The sequence below is a fragment of the Rhipicephalus sanguineus genome, chromosome 1, assembly GCF_013339695.2.
Source record: "Rhipicephalus sanguineus isolate Rsan-2018 chromosome 1, BIME_Rsan_1.4, whole genome shotgun sequence".
NCBI classification, from domain to species: Eukaryota; Metazoa; Arthropoda; class Arachnida; order Ixodida; family Ixodidae; genus Rhipicephalus; species Rhipicephalus sanguineus.
The window spans coordinates 299,320,315-299,340,363 of record NC_051176.1 but is presented as its reverse complement, the minus strand read 5'-3'; the positions used below and the strand labels follow the sequence as shown (position 1 = coordinate 299,340,363).

Genomic DNA, 20,049 nt, shown 5'->3' with positions numbered 1-20,049 from the left:
CATTAAGCAGCTGCCTGTCAACTACCGCTTTAATAGAAATGCTTGGATGACGGCCGAAATAATTCAAGCCTGGCTGCGTCAGCTAGACCGCCGCTTTGCGGCACAGTGTGCGCACGGACTGAGCCACCTTCAGGAACTTAGCAAAATTGTGATTTCCTTGCACGTTGCCTCCGCGAAGCAAACCACGATCACAGACTTCTTTAAGAAATAAAAGTTTGGTGGTGGCGGAAACATTTTTCTAGTGTTTTGATCATACTCGCAATAATTCGAACCCTCGGTTAATTCGGACTTTCTCTCTGGTCCCGTGAAGTCCGAATTAACGGGGTTTTACTGTATTAAAGTTGGGTGTGCGTTTATTACGAGAGTGCGTCCATTACGCAAGTAAATACGGTAGATACGGTAGTGCCCAGTTTTAGATTGTGTGATTTTCTTGGGGCACCACTGACGCAAGTACCAACACAGATGGTAGCTAAACAAGGTGGCTGTTTTACAGTGCTCTATCAGAAACATGCAAACACTACATCTCGCAAGTTATTAAGTCAGCAGAACAATATGTGCAAATAGCTCTATGCAAGCAGTCCCCTTTCACTTATGCAAGTGCCAGCGAGTGAGACTTGCAGCCTTCAAGCAACATACTGAAGTTGACAGTGACTGCTTCTTGCTTTTAGCGCTTCCATCGTACGAAATGAAGAATCGTAGACTTACAACTCGTATGCTCGAAACTGCACTACAAGAGCAATTTTATTCAGCTTAACATTTCAGGTTAGGTTCACTGGTAGCAGATTCACGACCTCGGCAGCTGTGGTATGCCTTACCAAAGCTGAACGCGATTGGCATTGGCTAAAATTGCGTGTGCGGCTGCTGAGGGAAATTTGATTTCACTTACATGACAGCATAGTTTGTGTTTTGATTTCAATTTTACTAGTGAGGCAGCTTTCAGGCTTCCCTAAACAGGCTTGGCACAATTGTTTTACTATAATGCTATTTCAGAGCAATCTGGCACAAAGAAGTCCTCTGAGGGCAATTGATGCAGCTGTTCCATTGCTGCAATGTCTCACTGTCTTTTCAGTCCTTTGCCAACATTATCTTTGTTGTCCATACCATGTTACCGCAACATGCATGTGCCACTTCCCCAGTGAAACTATGATAGAGCACACAAGTGAAATAATAATGCATTGAAAATTATGCTTTTTAGAGCGCTCTGTATCAACCACACATAGCCGATGCTAAATGTTGTGGTGCCAACAGGTAGGTAGGTGTGGTACCTGGTAGGTAGACCTCAAGATTAAAATATTTTTGCAATTCTGTGGTGTTTAGGACTAATAGCATAAAAACAAACAGCCCATGACAATATGTTGCTAATATTTTGTCCACCACATAAGATCAAAATGACGGCTTTTTTACCATCTCTTTCTTGCTGCCACAACAGAGAGAAGGCAATCTGGGCACTCCCATGTTACACAATAATGACAGCCATCGTGGAAGCGTGGTGATGTGACCATAGCTTGGCCAGATCTTGGAGCTGATTGAGCTATTAAAGAAAAGCCAATCACATGAATCGAACCAACACATGATCTGTGCTTCGTTTCAACCATTCAAACATATAATTTTACAATGACCAGCTGAAGATTCCACTTGAAACCCATATTGCATAGAGCCCTCCATACCTGTGGTGAAGGCAAAGCCAACAAGGATGGCCAAACGGACGTGCTGGTTCTTTCCATTGTCTGGTACTGCAAAGAGAGCCACCAGGAGGCCAAGAGACAGCAAGGTCGTCAGAATGTTGCCCTGTAAACAGAAATTCAACACTATTTCAATCAAATGCATTAATCTAAAAATAAATCAGTAAATACAAACTAGACTTTCCGACTAATACTGCGTTTTAAGACTACTACTGCCAGTACCGATGTTCGTCTACCAGGTGGCACGACCATACCAGTTTTTGCAACTTTCAAACATAATTTAAAGATACAAATCCTATTCAAATGAAGAAAAGAATGATCGATTCTGTCACTACAATTCGCTGTCTTTCCATTCCCACTATGGTACCTAACCACACGCTCTGGCTGGTTGTAGTTTGTGGGGGTGCTATCGCCCCCTGTAAAGTCGTTTTCGCCGCAAGGCATGCACGTCGGGTGCATTAGTCGTAGTTAGCTTGGTTAGTTTCGCCATCAAGCGAGAGATGATGCTGTGTTCACACGGTGGCACCAGTAGCGCCACCTGGCGAAGCGAGGTTATCCGGGCGTTTGAGGAAGACTTCTCGTTCTCTTTGGTGGGTTGGCGTGGTTGGCGACGGTCGCTCCAGGGAGGGTCCGTGGGTGCGATACCATGGATCATGTCTCGCGGGTCCTCACGGTGAGTCGGGACGACGGCGACACCAGATTTGCAGTACCTCGTATACGTTATGCTGCTTAGGTTTGTTACGTTGTTTGTATGTTGTATTAGCATGATGTATCTCGTTATTTAGCGTGCTACTAGTTATGTATTAGGTTCGGCTGGCGAGCTCGCCGTTGTCTACTGTGTCTGTCTGTTCCGAGAGCAGCTCATCTTTCGACACCACAAGTTGTGTGCCTACTAGCTTCCTTTGAAACATATGTATTGGCTGGTGTGTACTGAACTTGTGAATAAGATATGATTCTATACTTTCAGCTTCTCGAACAGCAGAAGGAACAGCAAAAAGAAGTTTAAAGTATATAAAATTTGAATTTCTCAAAAAATGCACACCTTCAGCGGCAACACGTTCGTTTTTGAAGAGCAATAAAATTTTTTATGCTTGTGTGATCTACAAACGCATTTTTATGAAATACACACTGTATGGTGACCAGAAGGAGACCTGTACTTACAAAAACACTGCATTGCAGTGCAGGTTAAACAAGGATGATCCACTTTATAGATATGTGCCACATTTCCTAAGCACAAATAGTAGGCACTGTCACTTCAGAAAATAATCATACGATAAGCACCACTCACTGTTTGCAAACAAGCAGTATTCCTATGTTCACAGATGCAACATACATGGTGAAACTGAGGTAGCATAAAATTTCTCTAAAGAGTATGTGAAGAAACTTAACAATGAGAAAGGTCATGGTGCCACACTGGACAGATAATTACACTCTGTGGATGCAATGTGTGAGAAATGGGAGAAGGTCCAGTTAGAGTCCATTTCCATAACTCTCAATTTATAGCAAAAAAAGCCCGCAAAATAATGCATGTTGCTGGGCGAGTCGGTCGTAAATCATGAAACAAGTCGCGAGTCTGCGCCCGTCTTCGTTCACTTCCTTGTCCGTGTTTACTTCGCGCAGCACCTTGTTTCATAACAAAGCCCGCAAAGCACCAATCATGAAAGTGGAATCCACATCTGTACATGCTGAATATTGGCGGATACACTCGGAGGCTAAGGAAGGCAGGAAAAAATTGCTTCCATTTCATACAGGCATCCACACTAGTCCCTGAACAAAAGTTGGGAACCTGAAAATTATGGGATGCTTCTTTATCACGTCATGCATATGGATCAACTCATTCAGACAATACTCACATATAGTGTATTTCACGTAACTAGAACGAAATATTAAAAAAAATTGTTAACCACAACTGAATGAAACCAACGACATACGGTTTGCAGTCGTGTAACACTCATTAGGGTATTTATTATATTGCAGTCCACCCACCAATATTGTTACGCTCGAAGCACAGTTGAGCGCGCAGCAGTAAGGAAGTGCATGAGCGCAGTCACGTGGTTTTATTTAATATTTTGTGAGCTTTCTTCATATGCCAGAAAAAAATCACCTCAGAGCATGTACCCTGCCACGAAAAATTGGCCTGGTCGTTTTGGAATGCCCTCTACAATGCAACTAAATGCACTAGGCCCTAAGGTGAATATTAAAAATTTTGCATTATTTTAGTTAACTAATTAAGCACAATATCAAAATACCCTAACGAGCACCACATGACAGCAAACGATGTAGTTGGTTTCATTCAGCTGCGGTTAACCACATTTCTTTATTCGAGTTATGTGAAACACCCTGTATGTGTACATTATACATTAGTGCTCAGGCAAAAGGGGGCCTGCAACACTTTCAGCATGGTCAGAAAATGCCGCCAATCCGTAGTCGAGGCTCCTGAGAACACGCGAGCCAAACATTATAGCGCAGCACACGGCCTCAAAGTCAGCTAGAAATCATTCCCTCTTCTCTCTACAAATGCTGCCATATACCCATTGTCTGTGGCCGTTGGCTGGTTTGAGCTTCGTGAACAGCATTGTTACAGTGCCCGCGCATGCTCTCGCGATCACATTGAAAGTAAGCTGCACGCTCGAAGAAAAAAGAAAAGAAAGTGCTCAAGGTCATGATGCGTGCTGATGAAGGGACGCATCTCACACCCCCCCCCCCCCTTGACATCCCCCCTTCCTGCATTGCTTTCAGTGCGCTCGCTAGTATGAAAGGAGAAAGAAAGTGTTTGAAGCGTGCGACAAATCCCTGAAACTCCGTTCGTACTTCACGGATTTAAAAATTTTTGTGGCAGTTGATTCGTGAGGCAATAAGCTTTTTTAATGAAGCCATTCAACAATTACTTGCAAAAGTTTGCAGGGCCCTTTTAGGCAGCACCTTTGTCATGCACACTCCTAGATGCCTATTAATAGTGTAATTATCATTTTTCATAATGAAGATAAAGCTTTAGTTCAGGGACAACTGCAATTTCCATATTCAAGCACATGAATATTGGAAAATGCTCTTGTGAGACGACTTTTTTTTGCACGCGAGACCAAATTCTAGCAACAGTTGGAAACAATTTTGATGTAGGAGCTCATACTCTTTAACAAAATTGTCACAAAAAAGCCAAGTTGAAAAAAACTGAAGCATGCTTACAAATCCATAGTCTGCAGTCTGGTATGAGAGTTCTGGTATGAGAGAGCTTTTGAGTAGACAAATGTAATTAACAAGTAGCATAATAATGTTGCAACACTTACAAAGGTTTTGCAGAAGTCCTACTAAAAAATTGGGGGTATATTCGAGGAACTTCACAAAGGTGGTAATTCGGACTAATAGATTATCAATAATAGTCTTGAACCACACACAAGGGACAGCCAATTAAAATGACAGAGCACTCGTATGTTAGCTTATTGCTTATCCCTTGTCTATGCTCTGCTATGGAAGATCATGTATATTTGAAAACAGTGCATAATACATCGATTTTGTCTGCTTTATGCGAGAAAAAAAAAAAAAAAAGAAAACGTGTTCCCATGTTTCTTAAACATCTTCATATGCTTTGAAAGAATGCATTAATAACATTTATTTAGGACAAGACTTATAGCTTCCAGAGGAGCAAGAGGTGTTATGTTTCTTGCCTGTAGGATTTCCGTGAACAGGTGAACATATCCACCAGCAGCAGCTGCCAAGGTAGAAATAGCCAGACAGCTATACACGTTCTTGAGGTGGTCACGTACTGGCTTCTCCCTGTATACAGCAACAAATTTACACACAATTACGAGGCCCTTGGATATGATAATTACAGTAACTGCGTCAAACTTATTAATGACATATTAAGAAGCTCAACTGTAGCAGAGCATAAGTACCTCACTGATGAAATACCTGACTGGCTATTGTTCCAGTCGGGTTGTCACCTTTGCAGAGAGAGAGAGAGAAAAGGGACATTCCAACCCTCGTTTATGAAAAGTATTGTGTGCAGAAATTCAAATAAAAAAAAATGGTGACATGCCAAGTTCAAACTTTTCATGACTGCAATCTATTGAAAAACTTCATAGCAAATTTGGTATACTTAAAACATTCTTATGCTGTTGTTACAAGTAATTTCTGAATAAAGAATGCTAATTACTAGCCTACCAATTGTCCAACAATACCTATAAATGTCTAGATGGCAACAAAATGTATATACACTTAAAGGACACTATGAGCAAATGTTAAGTTGACACCAATTGTAAAAGTAGAACTCCAGAAACCTCGCAGCACTTTCCTTGTGCCAAGAACTTGCTTTTCAAAGATAAAATCACTTTTGAACTGTTCGCATGCCCTTCGAATATTCAAATGCCCCGCCAACAAGAGAGATGTGATGTTGCATTTGGCACCACTGTTCTTTACTGCGTGGCAGGCGGTTTCTTGCCTAAAATGCAAAGGCAAGGCCGGAGAGTGAGAGAAAGACCATCATGTGGATGCCGCATTTCCTCTTGCAGGTAGAGAGATTTACAATTGCACAAAGCAATGAAGTCGCTACACTATAATGAAACTACTAGCGCATGGGCAATAAAACTTTTCAGCTGCTCGCGTTGATCTTAACCCTTTGATGGTTTTCGCCATACATGTACGGCATAGCCTGTATGTTTAAAATGCGCACCTTTTTCGACCATTTCTCTTGCTTAGCATGTGCTGCCACACTTCTGGAATAGAATTGTTTTCATGCACCAATGTCTCTCGTTTTTTTTTTTCTTCCCAAAACGGCGCGCGCCGGCTATCACTTGCCTATCTGAGTGCGTTCACGGTGCGGCTGGTTTAAAACGCGTTCCTTTTTCGGCCATTTCTCTTGCTTGGCATATGCTGCCGCGCTTCAGGAATACGTGGAATTTTTTTATGCGCCGATGTCTCTCCGTTGTTTTTTTGCTTCGCAAAGGGACGTGGCCGCAGTACAGCTGGTTTAAAACACGCGCCTTTTTGATAATTTCTCTTGCTTGGAATGTGCTGTCCCGCTTCAGGAACACGAGGAATTTTTTTCATGTGCCAATGTGCAAGTGAAAGTGAAAGCGGCACAGCAGCTTTCACTTGCGCATCAGAATGTGCGCACGCGGTGTGGCTGGTTTCAGTTTCGTCCTACGGGTGGTTATCGCTTCTCACGCCTGCAAAGCTGATGGCTGTCTGGTTTGTAATCTCTGAAAGGGTGACCGCTTGTGACTCTCATTTATTGCTCCCTGAGGCGCGATTACATGTTTCATGCTGCGCTAAATTACACAAACGGCGCCGCTGTGGTTGCGTTTCCTGTTTTGGGGAGCACGAACATTTTTTACAGGAAAAGTACTCTGGTGCGCTTATTTTTGTATGTCTGTGAGCTATGTTTAACATAATGCATAATTTTTATTTATAAAAAGTCGTATAAGTGTTTTTTTTTTAGGATTTTGCTTGATGTTAATAGGACTAAACCATGTGTATGTAACAGCAAAATGATTTTTTCTGTCACTTTATGGCCAAGCAAAAAAATATTTTACACAATTTTTTTCTTAAATAGAATCGTCTGAAGAAGTTATTTCAGCAACAAAAAAAAATGCACATTTTTGGACTGCATTTCGCGAACCCTCAAAGGGCAGTCACATGTTTCCAGCTCCGACTGTTCAATCAAGTACTCCCCGTACCCAAAAGGATAGTTTTTGGGTGTGAGTGGATGTTGTTCATCACTGAGATGCAAGTTTGCACACAACCTAGGCTAATGTCAAAACAATATTTTCCTATGGTCTCTATATTGCTCCTTCTCCTCGGATCACTTCTTTTCACATGAAGCCGCCCTGGTGGAAACAGTGTTGCAACTATGGCAACTTAATATGCCGTAACATCTTTGCAATGGGTCGATGGAATGGATTTTTTCAATTTTTGGGCAATTCATGTTTTAAGACTGAGACTGTTGTTAGACTTAATTTAAACCCTTTCATTTGCAGTATAAGATACAATGAGGTAGGTGACAGTTTCAGTTCCAATTTCATTTAACTATAGTTCACAAACACACACACACAGAGCATTCCATTTAACCAATATTTCTTCCTTTTCTTTCGGAAGCCCAACAAAAGTGTTGCACTCATTATGTTTATCCAGCACATATGTTTTAAAGGGGCCCTGCAACATTTTTTCGGCACGTTCAGAAAATGCTGCCGATCGGTAGTCGAGGCTCCTTAGAACACGCGAGCCAAACATTACAGCGCAGCACGCAGCCTGGAATTTTCAATGAATTTTCAAAGTCAGCTAGAAATTGCCCCCTCTTCTCTCTACAAATGATGCCATATATGCAAATTACTGCGCCATATACCCAGGTCCACAGCCATTGGCTGATTCGAGCATTATAAGCTGCATAGTTACCGTGGCCACCGGGGAATGCCGCCACGTGCCCGCACGATCACACTGAAAGCAAGCAACATGTCCCAAGAAAAAATGAAGAGAAAGTCTCAAGGTCATGACACGCGCTGACGAAAGGATGCACCACTTGCCCCCTTGTCATCCCCCTCCCTGTGTAGCTTTCAGCGCGCTGCAAATCCCTGTAACTCCGCTCGTACTTGACGGATTCTAAAAATTTTTGCGGCAGTCGATTCATGAAGCAATGAGCTCTTTTAATGAAGCCGTCAGACAATTACTTGTAAAAGTGTTGCAGGGTCCCTTTAAGCGAATGCAGTAGCAGTACTGGCCAAGAAATGTTATAACAGTAGGGAGGTCATGAGGATGGCACATTTCTAGCAACAATGAACATGCGCCTTCATTAATGTTTGCTGAAACTGATGCACCCAGTCAAGCTATGTACTTGCCCAATGCACCCTGCAAAGAGCACATATGTTCCTGTGTTCTCGGATGCCGGTGCCCAGTAAGATCACAAACTGGATACAGATGCCTCAAGACAAACTGTCTATATGCTTGAGTGCAATCAGAGCATGTGCTAGTGAAAACTATTTACGCCGCTTACTAGTCTGCATGCTGTTCCATGCAAAGTTTCAGCACTGATTCCCCATTTAAATTAAGAGTCCACCAGGGTGTTGGAACAAAATGTTTCATTTCGGTTTAGTTTCATTCCCGCAAAAAAAGTTGTTTCATTTCTGTTCCGGAATAAAAAAAATTTTTTCCATAACTGTTTGCAACGGTTTTTATTTCTATGCAAAAATTTGAAATTGAAGTAACGATAAAAAATAGTAAATTTTCTCATTAGTGAATTACAAATTCTATGAGCAGGTTCAATGCTTTGCGTCAAGGGAGTGAGCATGATCAAAAGCAGCACGTCATCGAGTCTACTCCGACATGCGAGACCGCTGTCTTGATAAAACAAACTTCAGCACCGAGAATGCCCTCTCCACACTGGCCTGTGTGAGTGGCACACCAAGGTCCACTACTGTTAATATAAACAGCTCCGGGTGCCATTCCTTTTGCTTTTCCAAAAATTTCAGCACATCTTTACTTTGGAATTCCTTCCCGAGATACGCACTAATATTGTCCCCCTTGATATGCATTAATGATCACATTGAATGACCTTGATTTTACCAGACTGCGAACATTTCCCTTGAACGAAAAGCCGATAATGTTTTGGTTGCACTCCGGAATGAAATAACCGATAACGTTTTGATTACGTTTTTGTTCCGGTCAAAAATATAGTCTTCTTTTTTTCGTTTTTATTCTATTCCAACACACTGGAGTCCACTGTATCACATCTGTGCTGAAATGCTACTTTTGTGGCTTGCTCGATGAGAACGTTTCCCAGCGGTGGCATTTTGTGTGCCTGTTCTTGTCCGTAGGCGTATGCCATGCAAATTGCATACAGTTGGCTGCAACAACACTATTATGGCTGCACAACGTTGGCCGGTCCACATGCTTTTGAGCACTTTTGTGGTATTGTATTTATTGGACATCAGCGGAGATTACGTCGTTACACAGAAGTTCAACAGCAGTCCTGTAGAAGCACTTTTTGACCAAATGCGAACAATGCCTGAAGTAAATAATGGGCTCAATTTGAGAGCAGTGACATTCGCCTTGGATAACAATATGAGACAGCCCCGCAATAATCTTCCTTTTATGCCTTTCAGCCAATTATGCCATGAGCAGCTGGTACTCTAAAGCAAGCTTGAAACACCATCACAAAATGTATCTGAGCACTTGCCAAATAAACTGCAACATATATGCTTCATGCATGTGATTAGATCCTGGTAGCAATGAAAAGACAATTATAGTGACAGATTCAAGCATCCTTTTCATGACTTGAGAAGGTTTATTTTTTTTTTTAATTGAGATTAAAAGTAAAAAAAAAGCTAGTATGTCAAACAGCCTTGATGCTGCACTATGGAGTCATTCCGTTTGCTATACCTAGTCCGATGCTTTTATGCGCACCATAATTAGTGCTGAAAATTAGGGTATGCGTACTATTGTACATTCCTGCTCTATTCTGTGCTGCTTACGAGGTAAAAGGAGTTGACGCTGAGAAGTGCCGTTGCCTTCATGGCAATGAGTGGAACATATTGACCCGCGGCACATGCGCACAAAGTGCATGCATGCACAGCAAACCGCAGCGCACAAACATGAACTGCTGTCATGCTCACCTCACATTCTTTGCAGCTTGCGCTGCGTGTACGACTTCACAGTCGCCGCAGATCGAGACATTCTAATTATAAATGCTTCACGGCACTTTCCACATTGCCATTCCATGATTAGACACTAACCGGTAAACTTTCCATTGCACTTAATAAAACAGGTACCAAAAAATTGGTTGTCCGTCTCTTTAACAAAACTGCCAGGCAAGTTATATTTATATCTTCTAAATGATAGCATACAGTATTTGTTGAGTACTATATGTGCACAGTATTAAAGAAACACCCTCTTATTTGACATTATGGGGAAAATGTTCATATTTTAAAATTGCCATTTTCTGCTCATACTGCCCTAGTGAACAATGAAATGTTCAATAACTGGAGTGAAAATGAATTGGAGTAAATCATGCAGCCATTTTAGTGTTTGTCCTGTAATAATGCACACATGCTAGTAGAGTACAAGTTAAAAGCCAGGGCTTGCAAACACTGACACAACAGAAAAGTCAAGACACCACAAACGTCGACCAACAACTGAAAAGGCACACAGCGGTAGAAAAGAAGACTCTTGTGTCCATGTATGCACGCCTAGTCTTTTAACATGAGTACGTACCAACTACCTCAGCTCTCCATTATTCTAAAAGTACAAGTATTGCATAGCAGAATAGCTGTGCATATTCAGTGATCAGTTCGCGATTTATCGTAGGCAGATGTCAGGCGCACTTAGCAGTGCTGAATCATAAAACAAAATGAATATGAGAGCTGTGAATTTTTGTATAAAAAAGTCTCCAAGTAAGCTACAACCTCCACAAACTTTACAGTGTGTGGTGTTTATTCTTGTGCCAAACGTGTACATCACTCTAAGAAAATATCGAGTAAAAAGGGCGTCTTTTTTGCCCCACAACAATAATCGTCATTTATTTTGCCTTCCTTTCCTTGCACTATCGCCGCGCGCCCGGCACTTTCTGGTCACGGACGACATGCGCGCTATCAGCGTGACATAGCATTCTTGGCAGGAAAGTGGCCAGTGCAGAGTTTTCAAGAAAGGAAACGCAAGCAAGCCAGATTATTATTGTTGTGGGACAAAAAGACGCCCTTTTTACTCGATCTTTTCTTAGAGTGATGACTTAATGCTGAGAATCAATTAGTCTGGCTCTGCTGAACACCTCGCCTTGTAAGTTAGGTACTTAAATAAAATTCATGTCAGCCAAAAGTTGATAAACTGAAACATACAAAATAGCGTGAATGCCTGATCTATAAGGCTTTTAAAGCATTTTATTTTAATCATAGTAAATCATTACTGAGAGTATAATACTTAGGGTAAGCACTGCATTCTTTTTCTTCAATGCTCTAATGTTAACAAGTAATGACTTTGGTCTGCAATACGTAGCGGTATGCATCGCAAAAGCAATGAAAGCTAGATGCTACTGCTGTGTAGTGTCATTGACCACTGATAACTGCTTATCAGGAGGACTATCGACTCTCAATTTTAGAACACCTGAAGTGGTTACAGAGCTACTTATATTAATTGAATTCATCGAGCATGCTGCAAAGTGGCTACCAAAACCGATGTTCTAGCTTGGCAGAGGGCTGAGATTCTGCCTTTCTTCTTAGTCACCCCTGCTTATGAGCAAAGCTCACAAGTTCAGTAGATACCAAAAAACGCATAGTGAACAACATTCTGGAGAAGATTTAAGACATGTGGTTGTCAATTTCACAAACAACATTGACCGACTTGATGGGCAAGAAATCATTGTACTCTGCTGCAACTGCCCGAAAATACTCGCGCTTGTAAACACAGTGAACCACCAAATGAATGCTAAACAGTCATACTCACTGTACTCTTTGCTTTGATAAATACCAGACAGCACTTGTGTTTCATCCCTGTCCTTAAAGCTTGCTCAAAGTAGCTACACTGACAATTAGATTTTTGCGTGAACTATAAAATAAAAGGCTACACGAAACTGGAAAACTGTGTTGCCAACTTGAGAAACGGTAAGTTCACACGTGCAGTATGCTTCAAGTGCCCTCACACTTGTTGCGGCAGAGAGGAGTGAACACAGCACATAGAACAGGCCATAAAAGTACATTAAAGGGACACTAAAGGCAAATATTAAGTCGACGTTGATTGTTGAAATAGCGGTCCAGAAACCTCGTAGTGCTACTTTTATGCCAAGGAAGTGCTTATTTTGAAATAAAATCACGATTTAGTGGTCCGCATCGCATTAGCGCACTTCAAATCACCCGCCTAAAATTGGACTTTCATATGTCACTGCTGCCGTGCCCAACGTTGCCCGCCTTTACTGCGCGGCCGCCGACACTAGTAGCAGCAGAGCGAAAGTAGCAGGACCCACAGCAGCAACAACGGCCACTGAAGCCATCGAAGCTTGCCGCAATTGCCGCAATGGATGTGGACTGAGAACTTGACAACGAGACATTGGCTCGCGACGCTGGGCTGTACGGTGCGGCAGTACGTGATCCCGAAACTACCACTGAGACGCGACCGCGTGAACGAAGCAGGGCGCCGGGCGAAGCACAGTTCGGCGAAAACGGAACCTTTGAACCACGCGCGCCGTTCCCCATGGCAATGCCACAGAGGTTCTTTTTTCCATGACTCAAACGGAAACGAACAAACAGCATTTTATTACGTCTTTCGATGCACGGAAGGCTCTGTTATTATTGCTGCTAGTTTGATTACTACTGATTTATTGTAGGCAGACTCTCATACGTCATCGGGATCACTTCGAAAATGTCCCACTCGTGGCGCTCATCATGTGATACATTTAGCTCAATTTCTCGGCAAGTAGGGCACTGCTGTTGATAATATTGCCGTTTTAGAAGTTGTCATACATTGAGCTTTCACTCTGACATAAATTGTTATTTGCCTTTAGTGTCCCTTTAATGCACAGCCATGAATGTGTAAATGCTTAACAATCATGACACTGCACTTTTTGAGTTGGTATGTTGCACAATTATATCAGTAGATATTCAAGGTCCGTGTCATTGGTGCAAGTGGATAGAAGAAGCTCTGCTTTACTAGTTCTCTTACAACACAGCAGCATTGCCACCAAATCAAGACACCCAGTGATGGACAATAAATAGAGTGCTTGCACATGAAGTCACAAACGCCATACTGCTGAATCATTTACCGATTCAGCAATGTGGTTTGCTGCAGTGGAGATGCCTGAAGAAGCAGATCAGATCAATTACCTAATCAAACCTTTCACTGTGCAAGGAGTTTGCTCTCATGGCAGCAATGGTGATGTCAGTGCAAGCCGCCCATATTGCACGAGATTTGTTCTTATATTGTTGCAAGTTTGCTCAGTGGCAGAAGAATCTTGGAATTGGCTAGTTGTTCATAGCAAAGAAATTCTGCAGTGTGAACAAGAGAAGGAGAAGAAGAGACATGAAAACAGGACGAGCGCCGACTTTCAACTGAATGTTTAATCACAAAAGTGACATATATACATGATCAAAAAATCAGACAAACCTGTCAAGGAATCAACTTCTGTCAAGATTGACCATGATGGCGTAACACCCATATTGTTAAGAACCAATCTGGTGGGCACCTTTCTTTTTATTGCGAACAGTAAATTTAAATGCACTCCATTTTTTCAAACACCACATTTTTTTAAATGGGTGCATGATAAGCTTGAGGCATATTTCATTAATCTTGAAGGAAGCAGGTGTGGCAGTACAACATCATTATCACTCTTGACTAAAGAAGTTGACTTCTTGACAGGTTTCGTCTGATTTTTCAATGATGCGCTCATACATATAGTCACTTTTGTGGTTAAACGTTCAGTTGAAAGTCAGCGCTTGTCCTGTTTGCACGTGTCTTCTTGTCCTTGTCTTTTTCGTGCTGCAGAATTTCTTTGCTCAGGGGAGTCTAGTGTATGGCTTGCAGAAGCATCACATAGCTATGCAAGTGTTCATGTTGAAAAGTACAACACTATACAACAGGTTAAGCTATGTCTGATGTCACCCTCAACAATGGAGCCAATAATGTCCAATTTAAGCCCAATTCCCACCTTTTTCTACATAAGTAAGGCTTAGTACGGCAAAAGAGTGTACAAAAACTTAAGTGCATAGAACATTACGCAGGATTTGTAATTCTCTGCGTCCTACACTAGAGCATGTAGGTTACGATAAGTAGTAACAGCTCGCCGGCTGAGAATGAAACAGTCTGAAATGTAATGTTCAGAATTACTTATTCACAGCAGCTACAGCCCTAATAAAAAGTAGCACTGAATAAAACATTAATAAAAACAACAGAAATTTGATGCCCGAAAGCTATCTGGTCTCTTTGACGTAAACAGATATTGTACCGGAATTAAAAGGCTATCTACGTCAGCCCATTTTGTATGTTCCTGTAGCGCGACCTCGTCCCAATTAAATGAGGAACAAGGCCGTGACAGTTTTTGCAGCTGCCAGCAAACACTTAAGTTTAAAGTACCGGTTTTAGGACGCGTGCAGATTAGCACTAGATATAGACACCGCCTTACCGTGATAATCAAGTTAAGGTTACTATTCACGCGCGTGTAACAGTTCCAGACAACAAACTGATGGCCAAGAAACACTGTCGAACGACCAAACCATCACTGATAAGGCATACCTTTAGCTTTAATCCAGTTAAGCGACGTAGTCAAGGCTGCACTCGCAAAAAATTCAAGAACACGTCTTTCCTTCAAACGTAAGTACATTTCCCGGAAAGTCTCGAGTCCTTGCAGACAGCAACCTTGCAGCTCGTATTTTCCGCCGCCATTAGAGGAAATTCAATGTTTTTGTTACAAGTCGTGAATCTAGTCGCTTGCCTACTAGAATCGAGCGCAGTTTTGTCTTTGCGGTTTTAAGGCGATCAAAATGTCATTTATTGGGAGCGAACGCTGACAATGCTTCAAAAGACTTCAGTAGGATGGCTACGAGGTCGCTTGCAAACGACCTACCTGATGATCAGAACTGCTTACAGGTAAAGAAAATGCCTCAAGATAAATAAAAAGAAAGACCTGCAGGGCTGCAACTGCTAGATGCACGGGTCCTACGAACTGCTGACAAAAGTGTAACCCAACGTTTATCAGAAGTGCAAATGGCCGCTCTAATCTCAAGCACGACCTACTCTCACGTAGCGAGCAGAAATGGCGCACAACCTATACTTGACAAACATATACACAAGGAATGGTCAAACGCCCAGCAGAGAAACAATGTCGCTGATAAACAAGCTACTATGGAATATATGTATGCAGTACTGAAATCCACAGCCGACGCCTGATGAGTCAGCGATGCTCGAAGAAGAAGATCGTACGCGTGTCCCTCACATATCTGCAAAATCAGAGTGAATACTTACAGTCGGTTGCTGAAAGAGTTGACGAACGCATTCATGTTGAAAGACGCCTCCATTTTCTCCAGTCGCAGCGCGGCTTGGACGACTCGGAGCCAGAAATCTAAACAACACGTCAGCCCACTCGGACGTCAGCCTATTCGCTGCGCGGTTGAGGAGGTGGAGCGACGGTGCTGCCCCCGCTGCCCCTACTGCTGTTCTGCTACTGCCTCGCAGGGGTTGCTTTTGTGTTTGTTGCTGGCGTCATCGCTCTCGCGCTCGGCTCGGCCGCAGCGCCACGACGTCATTGATGTCATTGGATTGGATTCAAGTGGCGTCCTACGATTACACGATTGCAAGCCCGTTCTACTTGTTGTTTAACTAATGCCGCGCAGGTTGCGGCGTCAAGACAGTAGGCCGTTCGAGTCGCATTTACTACCGCACCCAGTGTACCGATTCGACATTTTCTTTTTTTTTCTGACGCAACTATATAAGCATGTTTCTAACGGCAAAACAATAAATGTGTGTTAACAATTTACTCCACGTTTCTTTCCTTCCTCATTATTTTACTGCTGAATTACACTCGTACGCCTCCTTCCATTCTGCAAATTTTGGATGGGGCTTGTCAACACAAAACATATTATTTATACTTGCATGGCTAAACGTGAGTACACCGTTGCTTTAATATGAAATCTACCCTTTTACCAATTTAAACGCTCCATGCACCGGAAAGAATGAAAGAAAACATCGGATGAAGTACACTTTTTGGCTACTTATGTTGCCAGCAAACTATCATTTCATTTCAAACAGGGAATGTCACCGAAGCCAATGTTGTGACAAAAGGACTTGTCTTTGTAGGGCCTTATAAAGATAGGTCCTCTCGTCGAAACGTTGACTTCCTGCTCAAGGGTTTCTCACCACTTCAAGCCTCCATCTTCCCCTGAACTGTCATTAGTATTTTGGATTTCCAGTCAATAATGGTGGATGTGGTAGTAGCAAATAGTTTAATTGGAAAATTTAATTGCACAAAGGAAGAAAATTTTACTGCTGAATGCACTGCAACTGTATTGTGCGAGGCACTGACACCTGAATGGCAGCGAGAGAGAAAGCGACTGTGGGAAGGGAAAGGCACTATTCTCTGCAACCCTTCCATTAGGGAGCATGTCTCAGCACCAGCAGTGGACACACAAAAGGTCCGCATATCCGTGTGAAACGGCCTTCAGGACTGCCAGCCAACTTTGCACGTTATTACATATTATTGACTAACCTTGCCGGTCAAGTCACGGTAGTGAACCATCCCCCCCCCCTATGGATGGACCCCCCTGGAAAAATTTCTGCGGACGCCCTTGAACAGAGGAGTAAATATCGGGGAGATTCACAAGTGTTCAAAGAACTATTAACAAGCTTGACATTCATGGCCTGCAAGTGCAGGAAGTGCAGCAGTGAAGAAAGAAAGAGATGGAAGACAGACCATTATATCGTTAGGAGACGACACACCCCAAAAGATGCAAATTTTACTTCTCCAAAATTGCGCCTGCACCATAACCTATTATAGTCACGAGTGCCAGAAACGCATTGGCAAGCACTCTAATAGTGTGTATGACTGGTTCCTACATACCTACCATGTTCTGGCCTGGTTTGCAACGATGCCCATTGATCCAAAGAGAGCACGCCCCAGCAGTATGTTCAACACCGTGTAACCACACGCTAGCATAATTACATATTTTTTGTCAGCCAGACACTTCATTAGTGTCAGCTACAAGGTAGTCAGACAAAGCCCCTCACTCTAGATTTAGAGGTCACTTCTAAAGTACAGTACCCCTTGGTCTTCAGCCCCTTTTAAACTCTAGTTCCTGAATCTCTGCACATTTAGCATAACTAGTTGCAAGCTGCAACCAGTTGTGTAAAATGTGCTAAATATGGGAGTTAACCAACAAAATTAATGAAAATGGAAACTGACCCAGGGTACAATGTTTTAGTACACAAATGGGGAGCCTGTCCCTGGTCCCAATACTCACTGAAAGAATGTAAACATAGACACTTGCATGTCTGCTGCAAGACGTATATATCATTACATGGCGGGTGTTCATCCTTCAAAGGAAAGATTTTCAGTAGCCAAATTCCAGAATCCGATGAAATACTTCAAGTCCGAATGCATGCGAGATAGCCTACACTGTCCCTCACCTCAAGTACTTTTTAAAAGTTTAGGTGTGGTATCTTTATAGGTGTAGAAATTCAATCAATGAAACTTTCAAGCATGTTTTCTGAACACCTGAAAATACTGGAAAGAAATTCTCAGGAATTGGTAGTACCTCAAGGGTATATAAATGGCAGCTAGTGAGCCATGAAGCTGTACAAGGCATTACAAAATATTTGTCTTACCTCATTCTCCTGCCCCTCAATGTTTTTTTAATTACAATGACCACATCTATGTGACATTACTGCAACATACTTACTAAATTAGATAGAGACATGTATTGGTCATACAGCTGCCCTAGTGTTTTAATAAAGAATTCAAACTTGTCTAACTTTCAGACAAAGCAGCAGAATGGTATCCATGTGCCACCAAAGGTACTCTTGGGGAGAACTGCTATATCTGTATGTCCATGAGGAATATCATATACAGCTTGCTCTTAGCTATGTCAGCTAAGGATGACAGAATCTCCAAGAAAACCACTCATAAAAATGAATCATGAGGATGTTTCAGAAGCTGTTTATTCAGTGTACACATCAAGCCAATATTGTAGGAACATTAAATTAACAGGTGTGCTCAAAGCACAACACAATGTATTCCCTACATGCTTGCTTTAAGAGCAGTTTCTAACTGAATGACTCTTAAGCAAGACAGTTCTGGCTCACAACATTGTGCTACGACCTATGAAGTTGCTGCAAAGAGGGAACATGTGGTGTAGACCATGCATCACCGAAACAGATGAACAAAGAACAGCTGTTATATCTGGTCAACATACATTCTTCAAGTGTCATTTAGAAGTGCCCACCAGAAGAAAATGCAAAACAAGCACGTCGACTGTTTTGGTCCAATGCAAACAAAATATGTACAGTAAAATAATAGCCATGGTCAATAAAATGCAACAGGAATAGGTTCATGCCATATCCTCACCAGCTCATTACCATGCTTTGATGTAGCAGGAAAACACAAACAAACAATTACTTTCACCACACTATACCCATGACCCCAATAGCTTAAATTAAGTGAGATTCTTGAATACACAAACACACACACTCACTCACTCTACAACATAAGCAAATCACAGAAATGCAGCAAAATTGTCAGTCTGACTAATGTGCCACAATTCATTTCTATGTTGCACAAAAATCACAGTGTATGCACACTTAAAGCTTAGTTCTAAGTCTCTGTGGAACTTAACACAATACACAAGTTACAGAAACCACAATGAGGGTACCACAGAGTCACGTCATTTACTATATGGAACTAAATTTCAGAAATCCAAATATGAATCATTCCGGGCACAAAGTAACAAGGAAAATTTTTGCAGAAAACAAAGATAGGCCATGCAGCAGTGCGGCACTTGTTCTGCAGTAACACTGTGCCTGCAACAATGGATGCACATGAACAGCGGCAACATGCCAGCAGGTTCAAGAGACACACGACACTGAGCTCGTGCTTGTCCCCAGCACTTACACAGAACTACAATGTACAGTCACAGACACATGGTCAAGATTCTGCTCAAGCCTTGTCAACAGTATCACAAATGCAATGTGCACCTATGAGTGTCTCACAACATTAAAGACTCATGAACGACTCTTAAATAAAATGGGAGGAGAATGAATTATGAAGGAAGGAATAAAAAGGAAGAAAACAAGGACTACACGTTCTGTCAGAAGTGGTGCCGTATGCAGCAGACCACTTGGACACTAATCTATCGGTACTAATCTTGGAAAGAAAAAAGGTTTTCAATGTGAACAGCGGCACGTGTGTCGCAGCAAAAATGAGTCCACAATAAGTTACAGGCAACAGAGATATGATGCGTGATGGGTGCGCTGAGTCCACAGATGTTGGGTGTGACTAGATCTTTGGCTTCTTCTGAAGCTCCTCCACTTCCTGGATAATAGAGAAACCCATACTGTACTCCTATACCATAAAAAAAAAAAAAAAGTTCCGTTTCAATCAAGGTGCTCCAAGACATGCAAGTGCAAGTGTTGGAAAAAGAACATTCCCCAAAATCAGACAAGCACAAAAGTTTGTAGGGCAATTAGTCCCCATGCATTACATTGTCTCAGCATTATTAAGCATGCTCCACAACACTGACATGCATTGGATGATCTCATGTCAGCTGCAGTTATGGGTCAATAAAACTTCTTGTTGGGCTAGTTGGTTATTCGACATAGTGTAGGATGATCAGCGCAACCTTGACTCCCGCAAACACTCACACAAACACTCACTCATCCACCCGAGGAACACACACGACACTTGGTACTACCA

General features: G+C 42.2%; 2 protein-coding genes across 10 annotated transcripts in view; both read right to left on the bottom strand.

Moving 5' to 3' along the window:
• Window positions 1-15,826, bottom strand: part of LOC119379348 (probable Bax inhibitor 1) — a 28,567-nt gene extending 12,741 nt beyond the window's left edge. For 2 of the 3 annotated variants that reach the window (XM_037648647.2, XM_037648646.2), the window contains exons 1-3: window positions 15,612-15,826; window positions 5,345-5,453; window positions 1,668-1,788 (exon numbers count right to left, since the gene is read on the bottom strand). In XM_037648647.2, coding sequence (XP_037504575.1) covers window positions 1,668-1,788; window positions 5,345-5,453; window positions 15,612-15,664 — 283 coding nt within the window. In that variant the 5' untranslated portion in view covers window positions 15,665-15,826. The remainder of the gene's footprint in view (window positions 1-1,667; window positions 1,789-5,344; window positions 5,454-15,611) is intronic. The other variant, XM_037648648.2, reaches the window with a different exon arrangement.
• Window positions 15,827-18,281: 2,455 nt separating this feature from the next.
• LOC119379346 (guanylate kinase) overlaps window positions 18,282-20,049 on the bottom strand; it is a 183,989-nt gene continuing 182,221 nt past the window's right edge. For 5 of the 7 annotated variants that reach the window (XM_037648645.2, XM_049411941.1, XM_037648643.2 and 2 more), the window contains one exon: window positions 18,282-19,698. In XM_037648645.2, coding sequence (XP_037504573.1) covers window positions 19,633-19,698 — 66 coding nt within the window. In that variant the 3' untranslated portion in view covers window positions 18,282-19,632. Of the gene's footprint in view, window positions 19,923-20,049 lie in introns of all 7 variants that reach the window. The other 2 variants (XM_037648640.2, XR_007414852.1) reach the window with 2 other exon arrangements.